The sequence below is a fragment of the Carassius auratus genome, chromosome 3, assembly GCF_003368295.1.
Source record: "Carassius auratus strain Wakin chromosome 3, ASM336829v1, whole genome shotgun sequence".
Classification (NCBI taxonomy): Eukaryota; Metazoa; Chordata; class Actinopteri; order Cypriniformes; family Cyprinidae; genus Carassius; species Carassius auratus.
Window position 1 is genome coordinate 3,569,559 of NC_039245.1, and position 23,974 is coordinate 3,593,532.

Below are 23,974 nucleotides of genomic sequence, written 5' to 3' on the forward strand. Positions count from 1 at the left end.
TATTTGTGTTCATGAAAGTTATATTTGATTTAAAACTGCAGTATTAAATAAGCAGTTGACCTGGTGACAGTTTAAAATAAACTTAAATTTGTTAAAATTAGTTAATGCACTCTGGTATCATAAGCTTGTACAGCATTCATAAATCTAGGTTAATGTTACTGTATATGTAACATTTTAGCAATACTGAAAACTGTATAAATTAATCCATATATTAACCTAGGTTAATCAATGCTATAAAATGTGTTATCAGTGGACTTAAAGTACACAGAAAAAAAAACCTTGGGTTGTTTTTTAAACCCAACATTTTTTATTGAGTAGTTGAAATCATCAGTAGTTGAAAGTTGTCTCTATTGACACTATTGAAACAGTTGACTCTCCTGCCTTTTCTTTTGCAATTAAATCTTTATTACAAGCATTCCCGCTGGTCTTTAGCCCTATTCGAACAGGATACCTGGTTACCTGGTGACCTCCAGTCATTTGTAATAATTGTGGAGGTTGTCTGTGATCTTGATCCTGTGTGAATCAGCCATATTTGTAATTTGTAATGTAAAATACCCCCACAAAAGACTTACCATATTTGCAGAACACCGATCATGTGTTAACATTAGTCCCGGGTGAATTGGCATCTCTGTGATTTGGCCTGGATTAGGTGGGTTGTATACTATTTTTCGAAGTTTTTGCTTCCTGTGCGCCCTTTTATCCATCTTTCGTGAAGAATGGAGCTGTGCTGGAGTGTTTGATAGTATTTTGGGTGCTGTCATCATATCGCTACACCATACAATTTGCAGAAAGAGAAAGATGAAAAGGTTTGAGGTTAATATGTTACAAATAAATCAAGCATAAAGCTTGAAATGTTATTTTAATCTGGCGATATGTAAATGACAGCGCAAAAAACTATATTAATTTCTTTCTTTTTTTTGTCAATCTGGACCATAGAATGGGTGAATTGCCATAATGTGGGACATTTTTTACATTTCAGATTTCTGTGACATTGCGATGTTTAGCCAAAACATTAAATCCACACCTAACACCATTCTAAAAAACCCAGGATGTTTCTTAATTGAATCAAAAGAGAATATATATATATATATATATATATATATATACACACACACACACACACACACACACACACACACACACACACACACACACACACACACACACACACACATATATATATATATATATATATATATATATATATATATACATATAAAATTCCTGACTGTTCTCAATAGTTCAACAAACATATACAACCACAGCGGGCATACCCTAGACCTATTTAAAGGCAAGATATAACCACAGTTGAGGCTTTAGGTTAAAGGGTTAGTTCGCCCAAAAAGGAAAATTATGTTATTAATGACTCACCCTCATGTCATTCCAAACCCGTAAGACCTCCGTTTATCTTCAGAACACAGTTTAAGATATTTTAGATTTAGTCTGTTGACGTACGATGCTGCTGACGTGTTATCTTTGTCACTGGGAACAACAGAAAACATGTCAGCAGCGTCAACAGTCACAGCAGTCACACTCACAACAGACCCTGAAAAGAGGACAATGCTGAATAAAGTCGTAATTTTTGTTATTTTTGGACCAAAATGTATTTTCAATGCTTCAACAAATTCTAACTGATCCTCTGATGTCACATGGACTACTTTGATGATGTTTTTATTACCTTTCTGGACATGGACAGTGTACCGTACACACAGCTTCAATGGAGGGACTGAGAGCTCTCGGACTAAATCTAAAATATCTTAAACTGTGTTCAGAGGTCTCACGGGTTCGGAACGACATGAGGGTGAGTCATTAATGACATAATTTTCATTTTTGGATGAATCCTTTAAGTTAAGTTTAACTGTAGGCTAGATCAACCTTGATTCAGAATTCATGAACGTGCCTTGAACTGCTATTAAAAACATTTAAGACCAATTTGCCTAATGCTTTCTCTTTTACTAAATGAACACATACAAGCATAGTGTATTTTTGAAAACCTCTAGCAGCTAGCCTGCACAAATCTTGACAACTACCTGAATATAAACAACCTACAGAGGTTAACTCATTACATCTCTGAAAACAAGCAGTCCTTTGCACGTCAAGACACCATCATCATCATCATCTATAATCCTATCTGCAGTAACAGCATTCTAATATTGCATAACAACACTAAAAACCTGTAAATATTCATTTTTGCCCCACAAACCATGCCGCTCCACACATTTTTGATTGATTGAAGTACTGTGCCACATTCGGCTTATTTAGTGTCCCACTCTTCGAAACCATATTTCCTAAAGTGGGGCAGTAGTAAATTTGATTCAAATATAAAATAAATCGTTTATACATACAAAGTTATACTATTTTTGATGGACAAACATTTAATAAGCACATTAGGCCAAAAAGTAGATTGTTTTGTTTAAAATGAATTTGTACTCCTTAATATCAAACTCTATGTCACTGAACTTTGAGTGGTCTTCACACAACGTGCTTCTAGTTTGATGATTCCTCCACCCTCATTTATAACTACATTTGAGTGGTGATGTTATTTTGATCACATTACACCATAGCTGTGCAGTGTGAACTCTCCAATTCGTTAACATGGATGCGTAAAAAAAAAGAAGAAAAAAAAAACGCATAACGTAATACGCACTGCTGACGGAGTATGTGTAAAACAGGTTTTTTACCCTGCTACGCAGTCCCAGATCAATCATAATGATAAATCATATTTTTTCTGAGGTTCTCGAGACAGGCAAAAATTGTAGATTTAGAAGGGTCAGTTTTTCGTAGTCAGAGATGAGCTTGTGTAGCCTATAGATTGTTGTTGCATGCATAATGCTGTTAAATTGTTTAAGGGGTGTTTCTCACCCTTACGAAATCATTGGTTTAGAGCAGGCTTATTAATAATGAGGTATGTAGAACGACACAGGAAATGATGTCACGAGCCTGGTTATGAGGAACTGGTTTATACAAACAAGTAGGATAGTCAACACATGCCAGTCTAGCTATTCAAAGAGATCGCAGTCAACTCAAAAATGATGAAATGGTGAGTATATTTTAGTCATTCCTCAACTTTTTAAGACGATGTTTAGCCTGTGTGAAATCTGTTGACACTGTTCGCACTAAACATTTCAGGAGGTTACTGTCTGTTCTGCTTTTTCTGTTCATGACTGGATTGTGTAATGGGTGCCTAGGGCCAGGGGGTGAGTCCAAAACACAAGTCACGCATTTGCTCTTTTTAATGTTTTAACTAACGAACTGTGTCCATTAGAAAACATTTTAACACTAAATATTGTATTTAGGAGATTATAGCTTCAGATTACGCCTAACAGAAAAGTGTATCGAAACAGAAAGAGGACGTGTCAGGATCCCCTGTGCGTTTACTGCTCCAATGAGAGCGCTGTCCGGCCGACAGGTCTGGTTCAGAGGCAGTCCCGAATTCCCCCTCAGCCCCGCCGACGTGCAGAAGAAGCCTGGACTGATGAGACCGATGATTTCCACGGAATCAGAATGCAGTGTTGTTTTGCGGAACACACCGGACACCCCTGAGGAGTACGGCTTCATGTTAGAATGGGGAGCGAACGAAAGACACATTTTTCCTGATAGGGTTAAAGTGGCCTCATGTCTTGGTATGTAAGTGGAAACTTAAGAAAAAAAAGTCTAAATTAATAATCTTTCCTTAATAATTATGGTAGCCTGTCAGAGTTTTTATTGATATTTGAAATATTGCCATGACAGAACTGACAGGCTGTCACATCGATTTTTATTGTTATATTTTATTTAATATGTTTATGTCAGCTGACTTGATTGCATTAATTCTTCATCTAAAACTCTTAGGCATTTGTATTTCAGTATATTAAATTATGTCATGTATTATTATTATTATTATTATTATTATATCTTTAAGTTATTCTTTGGGTGTTTTATGGGCATTTCGAATTCGGTTTGAAGGCAAGACACAACAGGCTAAATCATGTTTTTTTTTGTTCATGCAATGGTCAGTTTTTAGTCATTCTGGTCTACAGTCTCCACTTCAGTAGCAGATCAAAATTTACAGTTATATTCCTGTCAATATTCTGAAGGTTTTTACAGAGGTTTCGTTCAAATTACCTGATTTATGTAATACTGTATTCCTAAAAATATGGTGTATGGTTGTGTACAGTATTTATAGATTGGAGTGATGACACATTTCCAAATTGCCCTCTGTAAAAACCTTTAACGCTAATTTGAAACAAGAATTTTAAATCTGGCTTTATCTAGTTTTCAGATTACTGTTTGAAATCTATGCAAATGTGTGCATATTTATTTGGTGCATCATTTACATATTTAGAAGCAACATTTCAGAGAACTTGCAATACAAAACAATCGTTTTTAAGTAATATGATAAATCAACTGGGGGGGAAACACAATGATATCTAAAACGTAAATCCCTAATCACCTGCAGTGTTTTGCCTTAATGTTGCATATTCAGTGTTGTTTACATGATTAAGTGTTATGCTATAAACTTTTATGTCTTTATTTTTCTCTAGCGAAAGTGGAGCTGACTCCAAGAACTTACTCCGAGAACCTTTTAGCTGGAAAGGAGACTTTTTTAAACTGTAGCCTTTCGAAGCACTGCCCTGGTATTGATCCAAAAATAACCTGGAATGGGTTCATCTCAACCCCAAAAGTAATGCAAAAATCTAAAAAAGAAATGCATGAATATTCAGGGTATTCTGAAAGGGTCCTTTATACGCCTGTACCTGAGGATCATCAAGCAGAGATCACATGTGAAGCAATGTTTGGGAAAAATCAGAGTGCAAGTGCTAAAACAGTTTTGACGGTTCACTGTGAGTTATATTTCACATAATAATTAATCAGACTGAAAGGTTTTTGATAACTCTTGCTGATAGTGTTTCATGATTGTGTATCTTGCAGCTCATCCTCAGATACTGAACAGCTCTGCATGCTCTCTGCAACAGGATCAGCTCGCTTGTGTGTGTGTCAGTCAAGGAGTGCCTTTGCCTGATATTCACTGGCCTCTGCTACAAAACAAACCACATATTACTGAAAGCAGCGAATCATACGTCACTGCTAGAAGCACCTTCACAATGACCGTTGTGAACTTCACAAGTAACAGCACTGTCATGTGTGTCAGCAGAAACTACCTTGGTCAGACAAATATGACTCTTCCAGTCAACATCACTGAAGGTGAGCTGATTTAAATGTCAGTAAGGTAACATTACCTAGCTGGAAAACAGGACGAAAAACCCATTTTACATTTCACTTTTCTAATTAAATGATACTGTATAGTGCTTGATCTACCATAGCCTAGTATGTGACAATAAAAGTGACTTTACTTGTATAGAATATAGTGCTCGATTTTAAATGTATTTTGTCACATAGGTCTTACAAATGCATATAGGTGGACAATCAAAGGCCTGCTGATTGCTTTATTCATTATACTGGCATTCTGTGTGATTTGTTTTTGGTAAGTAGTCTTAATCAATTGGTTAACTGATGTTTATTACATCTTTTAAATTATATCATACAGGGCTGACACTAAAAAAAAATCAATGCATGGTTTCTATTACTAGTTTTCATTCCAAGTATTGAATGCTTTTCATCATTCCCAAAGATAACTGCCCACTTCGACATAACCACATATTGCTGTTTCTGCAGGATTAAAGCTAAATACCAAAAACTAACAGAGGTGCCCTACAGCTCACTGGAAAAGACAGCAGAGACAATGAACACTGAAAACAACACAAAAACACCATGAACACTCCAATGGTTTTTTTTGAGCAGCAAAATAGCAATGATTGCACATTTATACTGATATTTGCAGATATCCGCTTAACACAGATTTATAAAAGGCACTTAATTTCTTACATTTTAACAAATGGTTTAGCTCTTTACTTCTTTAAAATGGTCACGACCTCTTGGTATTTACAAAAGAGCCTACCTTTTTTTTAAATGACTAATGCTATTCTGTTTGTATTCAGAGCTTTACACTGATGGAGTAATTGCTTATGATTGGTTGAGAAATATATATTTAAAAAAAGTTAATTTCTCAGGGGCAGCAGTGCTGTGTGAAATGTACCGTTGATACGTGTTAAAAACTTGTGCTATTTGGAAATGTTCCTTTTACGGTGTCCCAAGAATAATTTCTTAAGATGCATATCCTGTGTTTATGACCCTCAAAATGACCCCTCTGTATGCATATACATCCATAAACACTCTAGAAACCAAAGGACTGTGACAAAGTGTGTATTTATTATCACTTAAGTGAGCTGAAGAACATTTGGGGCAGGAAAATGAGAATCTTATTTCTTGGTCTCTTCTTCCTTGGAAAGAGTTTTAATGAACTCCTCTTTCTTAGCCTGCAGTCTCTCCTCACGACGTTTACGTGCCTCACGGGTCTTTGTACGACGAGCCTCTGCCTGGTCACTGCAGGGTGAAGGGACACATAGATTAGCATTGGAGTAAGACCATGTTATCACATTTACAGCTAATTGCCATGGAAAAAAGTTTCTCTCTCTCAATTCATAAGATTTGTGATAAAATGTGATGAGGCAGCTGGGCAGTATAATGATGCAGTGCACACTGGGTAATGTCATTTGGACACTTACGACAAGAGCTTCTTGCGGGCCTTGTCTGCCTTGAGCTTGTGTATGTGCTCCATCAGGATACGTTTGTTCTTGAACACGTTACCCTTTGCCCTCAGATACAAACTGTGGTACCTGAAGGAGAAACAATAGTTAAAAATTTAGTAATTTGTTGATCAACACTTTCAAACTGCATGTTATTAATGAAAATTGATCTTGCCAAATCAAGATGTTCACAATAATCATAAATATCCTGCTATATAGTTAGAGAATCACTACATATACACACACACACACACACACACATATATACATACATATTTACACATATCCATATATACACACACATATATAGAAACCTTTTGGGGTAGTGTGTGCAATTACAATGAAAACACAAGCTCACATGTGCCTGTCGATCTTCTTGGCCTCTCTGTAACGTCTCAGAAGTCGTCTCAGAATACGCATGCGTCTCATCCAGCACAGCTTCTCAGGCATACGAGCATTAGCCGTACCCTTTCTCTTACCTGCATGCAAACAAAACCGATCACAACACAGTCAGAAAATAGCTCAAGAATGATTACCCAATTTCTAGTGCACTAGATTCCAGAACAACTTTTTCCCCATTAATTTAAATTCCCTTTGGATTGCCAAGACTCCTGTTGTCATGTCAGTAGCAACTAATGACCAAATGCCATTTAAGTGGTACACACCAACACCCATGTGACGACCCTTTCGCCGTGCCAGGGTATTCTTGCGGCATCGAGCACGAGAGTGAACGGTTACAGGCTTCTTGATGATCAACCCATCCTTCACCAACTTGCGAATCTGCTGACCTAGAAGATCAAAAGGAAGTAAATTACTACTCCATTGTAAAATCGGTGTTTGCACCAATGCAGAGGTATTGAAGGTGGTCCTAATTACTTACGAGAATTGGCATTGGCAATCTCATTGGTTTCATTTGGGTCCAACCACACTTTCTTCTTGCCACAGCGCAAAACGCTGGACGCCAACCTCTTCTGAAGCCTGAGCATGCTGGAGGAAAAAAAGGGGGACCGTTTTTAATTTTTCTTTAGACTCGCTACAGCATTGTACAAGTACAAAATAATTGCATCTACTATTTTATTAATAATTATAATATAGACTTGTCACCTTACTCAAATCTAGCAAAATATGAAAAGATGGCCAAAATGCCATTAATCTGCTATGGCTTTTAGGATAAGCAGACCATCGAAGTGACCCTAGTCTATCCTGGGCATGATTGATCATGTGGAGCACGTTTGATAACCGGCCTACTCAAATCGCATAACGTACACTAAATGGACTTTGGCCTACTCAGATAAACAAAAATAAAACATTGATGTAAAACAAGAGCACATTAAAATAAAGTACCACAAAATGAGAAACGTTTGCGACAATCGCTTTACTGAACACCATGTAATATAATCTCGGCGTTACGTTGTTTGCAAATCGCAAGACACAACATGGCGATTTTACCCAAATAGCATCGTTACACCATGAATCGTCCTCAGATGTTAAATTATTTGTTTTAAAAAGTGTAAGGATCGTCTACCTCAACATATAACATTTTTCCGCGTTAGATTTATAAGAAAAATCGAGGATTACACGTGTAAAGAAAATTTACCTCATGGCTGCTACTCAGCGGAAGTTAAAAGAGGCTGTCAATGCCGGAGACTTTGCGATTATACGGTTATATTACGGGGAGGGGGGGAGATCACGCCATAGGTAATCAACTACTATAAGATTACTACAAAAGTAGATGGTTATAAATGCGATAAATGTACGTATGTAATCCGTTAATCAGTACTTTAAACAATTATAGTATAACTTCATCACGTCAGAGTATGAATATGTATTTAGAACATGATATGCCTACCTCGACAACAGGAATGGTACGGTCCTCGCTTGTGCTTGTGTAGGGCAGGCAGTGCTACTTCTAGGCTAGTTTTAGCGTGCTGTTTCATTTAAGAGGCCACACGGGGACAGTGTTTTGCCTGTTGAAAGACCATAACTTGTGGATTCTGTAGTACTGTACTAGTGAATTCATATTTACATGCAAACAGTTTGGTGGTGCAATAATAAATGCAAAGTGCAATATTAGCGAGACACATTTTCTCAAATACTGTAGTCTGGGTATGGCTTGCGTCTTATAAATACTGGTAATTAGATTTTTCTCAGCATGTTTTGTCCTGTGTTTTATTCGACTTTTGAAAGAATAAGAGGGTAATGCAGGAAACCAGGTTGGTAGACTACTAAAAAAACTCATAATAAATGAATTATATATGCATGCAATAACGTGGTACATTTAATATGTATTACATGTTACAGAATCAATGGGTGTGGTCGTTTATCGTTCATATGGAGCAACATTGTGCCTATTACGCCTTTATACACAGTAGAACAGCCATCGTCCGTCTCGTAGTAATTTCGATTCTATCAACCAATCGGTGAGAGGTTGGTCCACTATCCCCGCCCCTTTCCTATCTGATTGATTGAAAATAGAAAGAGGGCGGGGCCTGGCCCCTCAACTGAACAGCTGGAGACTAGGCTCGTTGTATTTGGGAAGGAAGAGGGTTTGTGGTTAACAACGCCACCAGGACTGGGCGCGCAACAGCGCTGTGACAAGACCTCTATAAGCCACAGGAAGGAGGAAAACCACCTTCGTCTGTTTCATTTGATCTTAAATTATTTTAAAATGTATAATAATCTGAAAGCAGGCATTAAATGAAACAATACAACCGAATTTAAAGTTCAAATCAATGGTACAGGAGGGTATTATGTCCAGGACGCCTTCCACCTCAACCCAGGAAATCCAGATGGACATGTTCGACCACCACGGCTCTCACGCTCAGGTAAGAGAGAAAGAATGACACTATTCACGCTATTTAAGAATGACAGAGTGAAAAACACAGCTTTGGTTTAATGCTAGGTTTAGTGGTTATCAGCCGTGGTTACTTGGCAACAAGACTGCATCTTTGCGCTCGCGCTCCCCACAAGGTCTTTTAAAAGTGCGCTGCTAGAAAATAAGCGACTGAAAGTTGTTTATGCATGAACTGCATTGTTTTGAATAGGGATATTTGTTTAATCATAAAGTGCATTTAGTGGGATAAGATTATTTCATCACCTAGCTTCTGTTCACTCGGTCTCTCTAGACAGCTGGCCTACCAGAGTCTTGCATATTTTATGACAGTCTATTCTGCTGATAAGTTATGAACCTTCACACTTAAACAAGAGATCGCTTTTTTTGTTTACGTCTGATTTTAGAGCAGGGCTAATGTCATGAGCCGTTTAAGTTGATTAAAAGTGCTGTCTGACAGACTTAGTGCTAGAAATATGATGTCAATATAAGCTATAAAACGTGATGTCATCCTATAGCACTTCCACCTTGGTGATTTTACCACAAACCATGCCCACACGGACCCACCAGTGATTTATTATATATATTTACCAGACCATCTATCTATCCATCCATCCATCCACCTATCCACCCATCCATCCACCTATTCATCCATCCATCCATCCATCTATCCATCCATCCATCCATCCATCCATTCACCTATTCATCCATCCATCCACCTATCTATCTATCCATCCATCCATCCATCCATCCATCTATCTATCTGGGTCAAAAAGCAGATGTCCCATTTTTTAAGTGCATCAAATAAAATGTAAAAAAGTGAATTTATATACAGCATATTAAATGCAAGTAAAGTGTTTTCTTTAATGTTTCAAATAACTTTTGTGAAAGTAAAATGTCAAAAATATTAGTGAAATAATATCCCATCCTAATTTAGTTTAGCTGATATATTTATGTGAAAATAAAACAACATACTTATGCTGACCTGTACTTATTAAAATGTATATGTAAGAATAAATTATCTCACTAAATTGTATTATATTTTAAGTGATTAAAAACTTAAAAATGACAAATGGATAAATCCTAGTGCTTTGAAGGATAGTGGGAGAGATTGGTAAAGAAATGTCAATTTATTAGTCTATCCTAACTGTGATTTCAGTGTTTGTTTTCCCAAGTGAAATTGAAAAAGATTGAAAAGAAGCCACTGCTTACCTTCTTTTAATCTCTTACTGTGTGCAAAATTACCATTTGCGGCCAAAAAAGTACCAATCACAATTTAGTCAAATTTTCTTTTATCTTTTTTATACAGTCCTGCTCATAAGTTTGCATTCCCCTTGCAGAATATGCAAAATGTTAATAAGTTTAACAAAATACCAGACATCATGAAAATTGCATGATATTTTCTCATTTGGCACTGTCACTACTCAAGACAAAATAATAATTGAATTGATAAAAAAGCAACTGTTTTGCAATAGCTGTTCACGAGCCCATTGTTTGTCCTGAGCAGTTAAACTGTCCGCTGTTCTTTGAAAAAAATCCTCCAGGTCCTGCATATTCTCTGGTTTCCCAGCATCTTCTGTATATTTGACCTCTCTATAACAGTGACTGTTTGATTTTAAGATCCATCTTTTTAGCACAAATGAGGGACACATTTACTGATGCCTCTCTCTGGCTCTGCCTTTTTCTCTGTTCTCTGTTTGTTTCAGAAGATGGTTGATGTATGAATGTACACTCATCACCCTGTTTAGCACGGCTTATAACTGTGTGTGGTGTGTGGATGGATGTTTCAGCAGTGTTTCTGAAGGCTAGGGCTGTATTTATATAATGGTCTTTATGTAATGCGGTAGCGTGAATGTGTGTGACCTGTGCTGTGAAGAGGTGCTCAGTCTGAATCATGTCTATACATAGCTGTGAAGAGGCAGAGTGTTGAGAAGCGAGTGTGTATGTGTGTGAGAGCAAACTGGTTGAGTACAGAAAATAAAAGTGTATTTCTGTTGGATTTTTGTTTATTGTAGGACAATAAGTGGGTATTTAATGTAGTTTTTAATTGGATTTAAGTTTTCTCTTCTCTTCTCTTCTCTTCTCTTCTCTTCTCTTCTCTTCTCTTCTCTTCTCTTCTCTTCTCTTCTCTTCTCTTCCTGATGAACTAGTGATGATACTGTGTAACTCTAAAATCATTCCTCCTGACCTGCCCCATGGCACAGCTTTCCCCCGTTAATTATCTAATTAGTCTCAGTGACTGTTTGTCAACAGGAAATCTCTCATCACCATAGTAATACATCCCTCCTACCTCCCTTGACATTTTGCTGGCTTTTCTCAGATCTGGTTTTGTCGTATATTAGCATTTGCTTAAAGTTCTTCTCTTAAAGTGTTGTGTTGGTTAAAAGTACAAGTGGTGCCAAAAATATGAGAAGGTTATTTTAGTGTTGTTATTGTTAACTAAAACTGCATTTTACACTCCAACATGTGTTTCTGAGTGAAACACATTTAAGAAGGATAATGTAGTGTATGACCTGATTTTATCCTGTAGCAATAGATTGGATCATTGCAAACAAGAATCCAGCCAAGTATTTTTTATTTCAGTTGAAGTTTTTACTATATAGTTTATTTCTTAATTATTTGAACCATTTCTCTTTTTCAAGTTATATTTTTGGGCTTTAATGCCTTTAATGGACAGGAGGCAGGGAGATGAGAGGAAAGCATTGGGAGGAGAGAAGTGAGTGGATTCAGCAAACTACTTGGAGACGGGAATTGAACTCAGATTGCTGTGAGCACAACTGTGCTATATATCTGCACTCTAAACACGAGGCTATTGGCGTCGACTTTAAACATTTCTTTATTGGGAATAATGCAAACAAGGGATTTATGCAGAACAAGCCCAGGATTATGCTTTAAAGAAGTAAACTGGGTTAACTGATTTTATCTTGACTTTAATAATACTGAAATGCATTATCGAAGGGAAAAAGTATTTCTAGTGTTTGGTTTATATATCACATTAACTTGCAATGGCAGTGCTCAGTAATGCCTTTTTGTGACTGTAATGTCTATTATGAACATTCTATGATGATGCTGAAGTAATGTAGACAGTGCAGTTCTGTCCTGTTCTGTTTGGTTTTAAATGAATGTTTTATGATTTCACTGGTACTGATAGAGGCAAGACCATGGGATATTACCAATATTGGGAAAGATGTGTCATTGTGGTTTGATTTATGCAAAAAGAATTTCATGTTTGTATATTTGAGATATTCAAGCCCAAATGTTATACAGCACCTTTCAGATGCTCTTCCCTATAAAGCAATTATGATAGTGTTAACTGTCTGTACCCTGTATGACCCCTAGATAATAACTTTCCAATCCCATTTAGTTGTGTTTCATTTTTTCTGATAAAGTGCTTTTTCATATCCCAACTTTAAGCCAGTAATTCGGAGTTGGTTCCCTGAAAGGTCTAAACCAAGGTTCCTCAGATCTTGTCATGGAGGGCTGATGTGCTGCAGATTTTGGCTCCTACCATGATCAAACTCACGGACCTATAATTTTCTAATGATCCCAAAGACAATGATTAGCTTGATTTGAGGTTCCCTGGGGCCCATTTCAGAAAGGTGGTTAAGTGAAAACTCTGAGTATGTTAACCCTGAAATGAGGGAAACTCAGGGTAACTTACTCTGTGAACCTAATGTGGTCGGGAGCAGGCTTTCTTCAGTAAACCCAGAGTTTCTTTCGGTCTCTTTCCCCTTTTAAAGCACAAGCGAGGTTTCAGTACTTCATTCATTCATGCACGCTGCAAAACTGCTTGTCTTACCAAGTATTTTTTTCTTATTTCAAGTACAGTATATTCTATATATATATATATATATATATATATATATATATATATATATATATATATATATATATATATATATATATATATATATATATATATATATATATATATATATGTTAATTCAAGATGGATTTTCTATGTAAGAAAATTATATAAGATATTTTATCTTATTCATGTTGTAATAAAAATAATCTTAATGCAAATGGAAAACAAGATTATTCGGAGTGTTTATTACTAAGTGCAAATATACCATAGTGCCGCCCTGCAATGTCACACAAGGTTAAATACTACACAAGTAAATAACAGCTTGGAAAACTAGCTTGTGACACGATTGATGGGGTTTGAGTCCAGCTTTTTTAGAGGACGTTCTTCTCACTTTTCCCATCACATATAACATTAAAATTTATTTTAAAGAAAAATTAAGAAAATGATCTAAAAGTGAAAGTAAAGTGCTTAATGAGTGTTTAATAATGATAAAAGTACTTATAATTTTTATAAATATAATAATTTATAATCTGTTATTGTTGCATCCTCTTAATGTACAACAATACTGAGGTGTAAATAGGCCTAGTATGTATCTACCAGTATAAAGTATATATAGCATCTAATTATTATTTACACTTAGCCTGTTGCAAAAAACTGCTACTTCTATATGGCAAATATAATATATCAGGATTTTAACATGTAAATAGCATGTTAATTCCACTTAGTGTAAATAGCTGCTGCCTTACTTTTCTTACCCTATTGGCAGATCATTTGTAAAATGCACTTAAATTTGTATTATTATTTTTTCATATATATATATTTTTGCCCATGAGATACCATGAAAATGAATAGCCTATTTAGTTCAATAACATACCGTTCTGCCAGTTTTCACCTGTGTTATTATAACAGTGATAAGAATTTAACTTGTATTGAGTCTGAAGTATGCAGACTTGTTTTTGCCATGGTAAATCATAATATCGGAGCTCCATTGTAGAGCCCTGCGCGGGACTATATCGCTGAATGTATGACCAGGCTTGCCCGCTCCCCAACCTATGTGTTCCACTCCCACCCGCTCCCGTGGACTTTATCTCAGAGCTTCTGAAAAATATACACAAAAAGGTATTCAGACTAAATTATTTTCAAGTTAACATCCGGAATAACAGATTTTAAACATGATTTTGTTTAAATAATATGAAGTAACCGATGCTAAACCAAAGCACCACACATGTCAAAAACATTGGGAATTTTTTTTTTATTAGCGTTATAAAACATTAACCGTTAAAACAAAAACGCAACTAGTGGACCCCTCAGTTTTTAAACGCAGGCTAGGCCTACTGCACACATGCACCAAATGATTAACTAGGAAATAACTTTCCCATAAAATAAATAAACACAGAGAACTTTGAAAATATGCTAGATATAAATTTAACAAAATAAATACAATATATATATATATATATATATATATATATATATATATATATATATATATATATATATATAAGAAAAAGAGAGGAACTCTCTCTTTTTTAAAGCTCTGTCTTTCAAACAAGTCAAAATACTTTAAACATAAAAATATAATATAATGTAATAACATAATATAATGAGGCTATAAGAATAACTAAGGCCATAATCATAAAGTCAAGCATAAGTTTAACTATCTTAACAGAAGAACCGTATAAACAATGCTTCTATTCCCTGAGAGTGAGGATACATTTCTTTCACTTGAAATTAAAGTGCAGTATTTGGAAACTAAAGAATAAAGGTACGTGGGCTGTGTTGGACAATTATTTTTTTAATTTCTCCCTGTCTCTCGTCATACAGTTTTGGAATTACAGTGGTTTTGGGCGAAAGGGAATATTATAACGCGGCTCGAGTACATTCCCAGACAACAAGCAGTTTCGGCCCAGATCCGGCCCACATATGGCCCGTGTGAAATCCATGCGGGCCAGATGTGGGGCGAAACTGCTTGCTGTCTGGGTTCATCAGCTGACGAAATCCTTCACACTCAATCACGCTGTACGGTTACATATATTTTGCTATAAACATCACCAATGCTTTAGTTATGGCTATTGCCCTGTGCGACTTATCACTGAGAGGTTGCGTAAATGCTGCGGACAGTAGAAGTTGTTTCCTAACTGGCTCTCTCCTGTTTATGTTTAACAACACATTGGTGTTTGATGTCTTCTCAAATGAACTGTCATATTAGAAGTGTTTCCATTAGCATATTGAATGCATTTTGCACAATGCTTGCACGCAGCCGCAGTTGTATCCACTGTTTTATTTCCGTTGTCATCATAAGTAAGATGAAATCGAAAATGTTCCCACCAACCGGATTAATGACTTGGGGGCATACGCCAACTCCGGGCAGCCTTCATTATCTCCTCCACTTGCCATTTCTGCAGCACTCATTACTCCACTTTTACTGTCTATTTGTATGTGAAATTTATATGAGGCGAAACTGAGCACGTGGCTACATTGTGCATGCGTTTAGGTACTGAGTAGCGGACTGCAAATGCGTCCTGTGTGAAAGCACATCGAGTCCGTGCTGCTTCTGCACCACATACGAAACGCACACGGACTGCATACGCACTGCAGATGGAGTATGTGTGAAACATGCGTGCGTCTTGTTGAGGTTTCCATTGGGAACCTTCTTTAAAAAAAATATAATAATTCCCTGAAGCAAACCCTCCGGCATCTTAGCTGCATCCAAGTTGGCACGTCACGTTTGGTGTGGTAATTTCACAGTAGTCATACACATAGGTTTAAAGACTTGTCCCTACAGATTCGGCTAGGTATACATACATCGCTAAACTGTTAAGGTGAAAGTCATCATAGCTCGCGTACCCAGCTCCCAACCCAACTTTGAGAATAGATTAACGGCGATATTTTTTTTATTGCCCGATAAGAGTCTCATGTTAACGCCAATAACGGCCCACCACTAATATATATTGTTGTAGAGATTTAGACATTTTACCTGATTAAAAGGGGAAGGAGTCGTGTGTTTCAGGTAAAGAAAAACAATGGTTTTCCAAGCATTTGTGTCAGAAAGCTTGTGTGTATCTCTGTTAATGCAGGTTTTGATCATATTACAGTGTTGCCTGATCCATCAGGGTCTTTTAGTGCCACCAAACCCAATTAGCCTTCTTCTGGTCTCCATGGCAATGGAGTCTGGCGCCTATGAATGCCACATAGAGGGCTCTGCCGAGGGCAGCCAGGCCATTGGCCAGTGTTATGGCCAATCAGATTACTGATTTCCAGAGAATACTGGAGGACATGAGTAATTATGGGTAATCATATCTGGACACAGAGACAGGGCCTAAAATCCACATTGTATGTGTGTGTGTGAGTGAGTGAGTGAGTGAGTGAGCATGAATACAAAAAAGTGTCTTCTTTTCTAATTCCTTTCTCTCTAATGTTTCAGGGGAAGTATGCAAAGAGGAAGAGTCGTTTCAAGCGTTCAGATGGCAGCACCTCCTCTGACACAACTTCGAACAGCTTTGTCCGACAGGTAAGACACCTGTCATGTGAGGTGTAATTCCCATTTTTGCACCATCATGCACCATGTAATCTAGTTCTCAGGTTCTCAGCATCCATTTTAAAACTGTTACAAGCCAACTTATAGTTGCATGAAGCTCTTGCAGTCATTAACATACTGAGTCTCCCTGTGATGACAGTCTAGTTTCTGCTGTTGATCTGTGGGTGTTCGTGCAGATCTTCTCTTTTTCATGTGGATATCTTAAAGTGGGTGATTCTTTTCTATACCCACTGTATGTGTGTGTGTGTATATATATATATATATATATATAATATACATCCACACACAATGAATGCCTAATATTTTTGTGGAAACCATGATACACTTTTCAAGAGAACAGAACTGAAATAAAGAAATCCATTGTATTAATTCATATTACAATTAAATTTAATATATCAATTTTAAATGTAAAAATATACATTTTAATGCATTAAATAATGATTAATCTCTATTAAAAATATTTTTACTATAAGCAAACCTTAAAAATAGTGTATTTTGAATAACTGTGCATGTTTAATTCTACTATTTTTACACCAAGATTGCCTTTGCCATCATTTAGCATTCACCTGAAGGTAATTTCTAAAAACAGAAATTGATTAATTAATAGTTTAATAATTCTGTTAAATGGGTTCTTTGGTGAATCTCAAAATGAATATCTATTTTTCATACTACTTAAAAAATATCTATATCTATCTTTCTATATATATATATATATATATATATATATATATATATATATAATATAGAAAATAATAAATAAAAATAATTAACTGCATCAATTAACTGTAATTATTGGCTTATCATTTTGGTCATAATTGTAATATTGGTGCAACCATAAATGTAATCAGGTCCTGTAGTAGGCAGTATATAGTGTGTATCAAGTTCTTTTTCTTTGTATTTTTCTTTTTCTGTCAACCTGACATTTGAAGCAATGTCCCTGTGTCACGCTGTACTCATAGGCCCTGCTGTACGACATTTGCCCATCCACAAGGGGTTTCATGCTAAAGTACCTCCTCCTTCCCTGGGGGAACTTTACCCTCACCCCAATGCAGAATAGAAAGGTTGAGTCCTGCCCATCTTCGAATATACGTGTGCATAATAAAATGTATTCTTCTTACATGTGTACCTTCAAAGGTGAAGATATTTAGTGCTCCTGTAAGGACGCACTTTAGAAGATTCATGAATATTTATGATTGTATAGTACGTTTCCGTGTGTGTCTGCCCCCTCTTTGGCAGCTGAAAATATGAAAACCTGTGTAGGCCTTGGTCTCATACACGCCCACGCATATACACATATGAACAAATACACACACACACACAACCACACACACACACAGTTGTTCTCTTATACTGGCCAGGTTTCCATGGTGACTGGGCCCCGAATCTTCCCGCAGCATACTGCACAGTCGGAAGAGGAGGAGGCAAATGGATTATTGTGCTTGTGTATATAGCTTGTGTGTGTGTGTGTGTGTGTGTACTGGTATATATGGTTTATGAGTACACAAATGTGTCCCCGTAATGCAAAAGGCTTAAAAAAACATACAAAACTGTGTTTTATGAAATTCAAAAATTGGCAGTAGTTTTCTATAAGGGGTAAGTTTAGGTGTAGGGTGAAAGAAAATACATTTTGTACAGTATAAAATCCATTACTCCTATTGAGATTCCCCATAACCACAAATGCAAGTGTGTGTGTGTGTGTGTGTGTGTATGGATGTGTAGGTCGATATGTTGATTGCTGACAAAAACATGTGGTCGCAACCAGGTGTATATCAGTCCCACTGTCAGATACACACACAGTATTGTGTTGTGAGTTAATGGGTGTGGTTCTCAAGCCAGAGATTATTAGGATGAGACCCCTGAATAATTGACTCTCTTATCCCCACTGGCTCTCCTGACGGATCACTCTGTAATTTTCCCATTAGGTTTGGATGCTGTTAGATCAGACCTCCGTGGTTTTGGTGCTGAGGTAGAGTGCTTCTTGGCTCTCTGAGGACTGGCTGGTGTGTTTGATCACGGCTTCAAATGGCAGCTGCACAACAGAACATCACCTCACATTTCCCTTTATGCCATGGTCACACCTGATGCCACACAAAAGCCGCTGCGTGCTTTTTGCTTCAGTGCATTTGTGTGTGTTTGCACGTGTTTGCATGAGTTGTTTACTGTGTTTGTTTGTCTGGGTTATATCTGTTTTGTCTGGAGTGGCACTTTTATATTTATCTCTATGGTTTTATTGCTGGATAAATACAAGTGTTCCCAGTCCATTTATTAAGTTAGTTATGGTTTTTGTATTATATTTTAGTCTTTCCACCTTCTGTCTGTACCTGATAATTAAACAATCTGTTTTTGCAACTGCACTTTTAAAGGAATAGTTCCCCCAAAATTGGTAATTCACAGAAAATGTACTCATCCTCAGGCTGTCCAAGATGTAGATGAGTTTTTTTTTTTTTTTAACAGAACAGATTTAGAAAAAATGTGCATTACATCACTTGCACTCCAATGGATCCTCTGTAGTGAATGGGTGCCGTCAGAATGAGAGTCTGAGTCCCAATGTTCAGACTATCCATCCTAAATACTATATGACATTAAAGCATAGCTGAGTAGCCAAGAGTAGCCTATGCCAAAAGTCCCCTGTATGGTCTACTATTTCAGGGAGATATTTGAAGTGTGGATCCATCCACATCCTAATATGACCCACAATCCTTTGCGTTTTGACTAATGATTTGGTTGAGAACTACAAACATTTAAAAAAAACGTTGATAGTAGGTCAAGCTTGCCTACTCTTCTACCTCACAACAAAAATAAATAAATACTCTTCTACCTCACACTCAAAAGTGTATACATTTTTTCCTCACCAAAAAAGTTCATACTTTAAGGTCATGGTGTACGTTGGCACATTGGGAAGCAGTGTGAATGTGGTGAAGTGACGGGTGAGTGGTGTTGAACAGGAAGTTCCTGCGGGTCAAAGGTCGCCCTCTAGTGGTTCTGATGAGCACATACCACTTGAGGGTGCCAGCATATAGTGTACACTGGGACTCTGAAAGTCTGAATTTATGCTTTATCTGATTATTGTGGTAATATTTATTTATTTATTTTGTAGTTTATTTGCTGGTGCTGACATTTGCGTCGATTCATTGATCAGATACTTTGATCCAAAGTGACATATGCGTGTTTGTTCAGCTGACAAACACTAAATCTGTCACTAGGGAGTGGTCATCTAATGCACATTTTTCAATGACTGAGGCCAATAACTGCACTGCCAAAGATTATACACAGTAGCAGGAAAATTATTTGAATATTGGAGGTTTGAAGAACATGTGGATTTTACCATAAATTTCGGTATAAATTGAATATAAAATTTGAACAGATTTTCAATTTATTCACAACAATAGACAAACACAATTGGCTCAAGCAAACATTAGAAAACAATCATACATTTTCAAAACAAAAACAAATGCTTCTGCAGGCACTGTTATTGACCGATAATCTCAAAATGTTCAAATATTAGCCGGTTTATCAGTCAGCTTATCACTATTAACAAAGGCACACACAGGTGATTTTGAACTGAATGAAGCAGTTCTACTTGAGTGAGTCAACCTCAGGCGGAGTGACTGAGTAAACGGTGTGTGGGATCCACCGGTAACAGACACAATGAGTCAGGTGGCCTTCTGTCAGAGAGGGGATCCTTTAAAAGGGTCTCTCACTATCTCCTCCCTTCTTTCTTTCTTTCTTTCTTTCTTTCTTTCTTTCTTTCTTTCTTTCTGTCTCTGACGTTTACTTTCCCACTCTATACCGGAGCTAAACATGGGAGAGTCTGAGTGAGAGAGAGAGAGAGAGATCTGCCCCTGCCTGTCACAGCTAAATTTAACCCCTCAGTCTGCAAATGTAGCACAAGTCCTGCAATTTGACCCCCCTACCCCTCCCCAATTCTCTCTCTCTCTCCCTCTCTCTTTACTGCCTTCAACTTGGAAAATGAGTACAAGTTTCAGCTGTGTGTATGTGTGTGTGTTTGTGAGTGTCAGAATGAGCCAGGAGGGGGTGATGAGGTTAGCAGAGCAATTGGTCAATTCCTGACACACACGTATAGTCCCCTGGCTAACTTTTGCAACACACACCCATCACAGCTACACACACATTAATACAAACCCTCGTGAGACACACACATCGTGTTCAGCCTGAACTGGGATCTTTGGGTGTGACTCTGTGTTACCGTGGCAAGGAGCGAGTGCCATGGAGACCAACGCACGGATTCAGAGGCCCATTATGGTAAGAAACACCCGGAAACGTCCATGTGAGTTTGTGTGGTGGTTAATTAAGCATACTAACAACTGTGTCAAAAAAAACTGCCTTGGAAATATGGATCTTTTCTTATCAATCTTGCAGCTTCTCTGTACCTCTTTCTCCTTTTATTGTCTCCCTCTCTCTGTCTCTCTCTCTCTCCTTCTCTCTCTCCTTGCTGCTGTTTGATTCCATTTTGGGCTGGGCAGCTGCTTAGGCCTGCTGGGTTTAAATTAGACCTCCAGCACTGCTCAGGGACCTAGCTGGTACTGGCTGCCTTGTCACAGGGCCCTTTGCCTGGGTTTCCGTCTGGTCTTTGCACCCATGCAGTGTTATTATTTAACCTTATCACGTGTACCAACTAACAGAGGTGTTCATAAAGTCATTATAGAACTGCATCGAATGTGATTTATTATGTTTTCACAATGCTAATTATGTTTACTGAGCTTTCAAAGGAGCTTTTTGTGGAAGTGGAATGATACATATCAGTGAAAACATATCTTTGAAGGTGTCTTCTCAGGCAACATTGAGTTGAATCGCTAGATGAGTCTTTCACAACCATCTAGAGCATTTAAAAAATGTTAAAATGCTGTGATGTAATGTGAAAGCAGGTGAAAAGCTGAGGGAAAATTTTGTATTTGGTAAAAAATCAGGGTAATGGTGACTGAATCTTATGTGGCTCAGTAAATTGTAAAATTGCTTTGTTTGGTGATTGGCATCATTTTTGATTGAGAATATCAAATAATTGGTATGCAGAGAACGTGTTTAAAATATCATCTTTTGAGTCATCAACAGGTTTAGGTCCCATCCACATGGAGACGCGTTTCTGTGAATACGCACAAATTTTTTATCGGACAGGTGTTTCGTCCACACGTATCCGGCGTTTTCGTGAGGTGAAACCGCTATTTTTTGAAACCGGGTCCCAGAATGGATAAATTTGAAAACGCCGTCTTTACGTTTTCGTCTGGACGGCTAATCCGTATATTTTCTGAGATGATGACGTCATCAGCCCACGTCTCCCCCCTAGTCAGACACTTCTACGTCACGTAACAACAACAAAAACATGAACAAAAACTGAACCATTGTTTTTTTATTAACTAACATTAACACAGATTAATAAATGTATTTTTCCATGTTCGTTTGTGTACCACGCGCATGGTTTATGAGCATAGTCCAAGTCTTCTTCTCTGTTTTTAGTGTATCTCTGTGGCAGAATTACAGCGCCACATACTGGTCTGGCATGTATACTGCATCATTTTGCAGTTTCGTGTGGACGCGGATTTTTCCTGAGACGAGGAAAAAAAAGATCGGATTGGGGTAAACTCCGTCTCCGTGTGGACGGGGCCTTAGTCTCACTGTCTTTTTACTGCAGCTTATTAATCTCTAAATGTGATCTTTCATTAAATGTGTCTTTTAAGTTTGATGGTCAGATTCTGTGGAATAATAAAGCTGTGATTTATTGCTAAGGTGGCTTGAAGATGTCTGTGTGTCCAGGATCAGACTGATGCAGATTGTGAGGCTGGTATCAGATGCTTGCTTGAGCAAACAGAATTCAGGGTTTGTTCAGAAGCATCCAAATCGTCGCTGTAGGGGTCAGTGCATTCATACATGTATTTGTCATTCTGTGTAGACTGTTCACTTAATACCCGGAACATTTCAGCTGTCCAAAGGATGAATAATGCATAATTTGTCCATGTAGTGCTTTGGCAAAAAATGAATTCAGAAGCATATGGTTATGTTGCACATTTCCAGAAGCGACATGCATTTGTGACTCTCTCAAGTTACACTTTGTACTGAACTCTGTAAACAGTAAAGTAAGTAAACTGATCCACATGTTATTTAAAACTTAAAAAATCATTGAAGGAAACAGTATGTTGTATGATCCTCTGTTTGTTTCTTTTATCAGAATCACTGGGGGGTTTAAACACTTTGAAGATATGGAGGCCCAGACATAGTGATTCACTTGCCCCCTTTCTGAATTGTATAAGGCAGTCATATTTTTATGTGTAAAACCCTATTTGTAACATGAAATATAACTCTAACACTGTAACTATAACTATATGTAACACTGTGTGAGTCCTGGTAAATATAAACCTCAAGAGAATCATAACACTATTGTGATTAATCAAATGATTTTTGACTTTTAGTCTTTTGAAAGTTATTTAAAAAGCAGAATAAAACAATAATACTGATTTCAGTTGATGTTACCCAAACAAATTCTGTAAAACAATTGAACTTGTTTGTTTGTTTATTTATTTATTGTTGTGTTATGTTTGTATAGCTATTTTTTCAAATTGCTTTAAACATCTTTAAAGGAGAAAATCTAAAAAAAAAAAGTGTCCAACTGGATGTGAAAAATAAAAATCTTAGAACTTTGTGTAAAACATAACTTGGAAAGAACACTGTTTCTTTATCTACTCCCCATTAGAGTACTGTATAGTTGTATAAACCTGAAGAAGAAAAATATGAAGTTTGATAACAGATAGTTTGAAAATGTATTTAAATGTGTTTTGAATACTTCCATTGTAAGTGTAAGTACTGTAACCATGATTTTTTTTATACTGAGAAGTTATTTGATGTAGTAATCTGCAGTTTTTAGCTTAACATACACTGAACGCAAAACATTCCTTTAAACTGAAATCATATTTCATATAAAAGCCTGGGAAAGGAATTTTTAAATAATAACAGTCCTTTATCGTTGATTTCTACAGAGAAGCGTAGTTGTTACATTTGATCATCCCACAATGAGCGAGTGGGAGTATAATCCGTCCTCTCCTCCTCTCCCACACAGTCCTTTTCATTTTGTCCCATTTCTCGCTTTTTTCTCTCTCGATCAGCCGTCATCTTCTGGCATGTCTTTTGTTTTTATTCCCCGCTCCATGTTCCTGTCTTGTCGC

At 37.1% G+C, this 23,974-nt stretch overlaps 3 protein-coding genes across 9 annotated transcripts in view; 2 read left to right on the forward strand and 1 right to left on the reverse strand.

Moving 5' to 3' along the window:
* Positions 1-2,914: 2,914 nt before the first annotated feature.
* Positions 2,915-6,226, forward strand: bckdhbl (branched chain keto acid dehydrogenase E1 subunit beta, like). Its single transcript, XM_026203071.1, has 7 exons — positions 2,915-3,040; positions 3,130-3,197; positions 3,297-3,623; positions 4,524-4,823; positions 4,912-5,184; positions 5,380-5,464; positions 5,656-6,226. The coding sequence occupies exons 1-7, from the start codon at positions 3,030-3,032 to the stop codon at positions 5,753-5,755; spliced, it is 1,164 nt and encodes a 387-aa protein (XP_026058856.1). The 5' UTR covers positions 2,915-3,029; the 3' UTR covers positions 5,756-6,226.
* Position 6,227: 1 nt separating this feature from the next.
* LOC113043594 (60S ribosomal protein L19-like) lies at positions 6,228-8,316 on the reverse strand. The gene is made up of 6 exons (XM_026203084.1): positions 8,224-8,316; positions 7,507-7,613; positions 7,292-7,414; positions 6,985-7,105; positions 6,606-6,716; positions 6,228-6,423 (listed from the first exon to the last, which is right to left on the reverse strand). The coding sequence occupies exons 1-6, from the start codon at positions 8,226-8,228 to the stop codon at positions 6,300-6,302; spliced, it is 591 nt and encodes a 196-aa protein (XP_026058869.1). The 5' UTR covers positions 8,229-8,316; the 3' UTR covers positions 6,228-6,299.
* A 785-nt stretch (positions 8,317-9,101) lies between these two features.
* LOC113043553 (calcium channel, voltage-dependent, beta 1 subunit) overlaps positions 9,102-23,974 on the forward strand; it is a 33,599-nt gene continuing 18,726 nt past the window's right edge. The window contains exons 1-2 of one of the 7 annotated variants that reach the window (XM_026203054.1): positions 9,102-9,451; positions 16,689-16,775. In XM_026203054.1, the coding sequence (XP_026058839.1) occupies positions 9,359-9,451; positions 16,689-16,775 (180 nt within the window). In that variant the 5' untranslated portion in view covers positions 9,102-9,358. Of the gene's footprint in view, positions 9,452-16,688; positions 16,776-20,778; positions 21,066-23,974 lie in introns of those variants that run through there. The other 6 variants (XM_026203059.1, XM_026203008.1, XM_026203017.1 and 3 more) reach the window with 6 other exon arrangements.

Bases quoted from the DNA above. Each gene is read 5' to 3' on its own strand.
- bckdhbl (XM_026203071.1), top strand. The intron at 3,198-3,296 runs GTGAGTCCAAAA...TATTGTATTTAG, and splicing joins TGGGTGCCTAGGGCCAGGGG to GAGATTATAGCTTCAGATTA. The intron at 5,185-5,379 runs GTGAGCTGATTT...TTTGTCACATAG, and splicing joins TCCAGTCAACATCACTGAAG to GTCTTACAAATGCATATAGG.
- LOC113043594 (XM_026203084.1), bottom strand. The intron at 7,415-7,506 runs GTAAGTAATTAG...TTGATCTTCTAG, and splicing joins GATTGCCAATGCCAATTCTC to GTCAGCAGATTCGCAAGTTG. The intron at 6,424-6,605 runs GTAAGTGTCCAA...TTCACCCTGCAG, and splicing joins GCCCGCAAGAAGCTCTTGTC to TGACCAGGCAGAGGCTCGTC.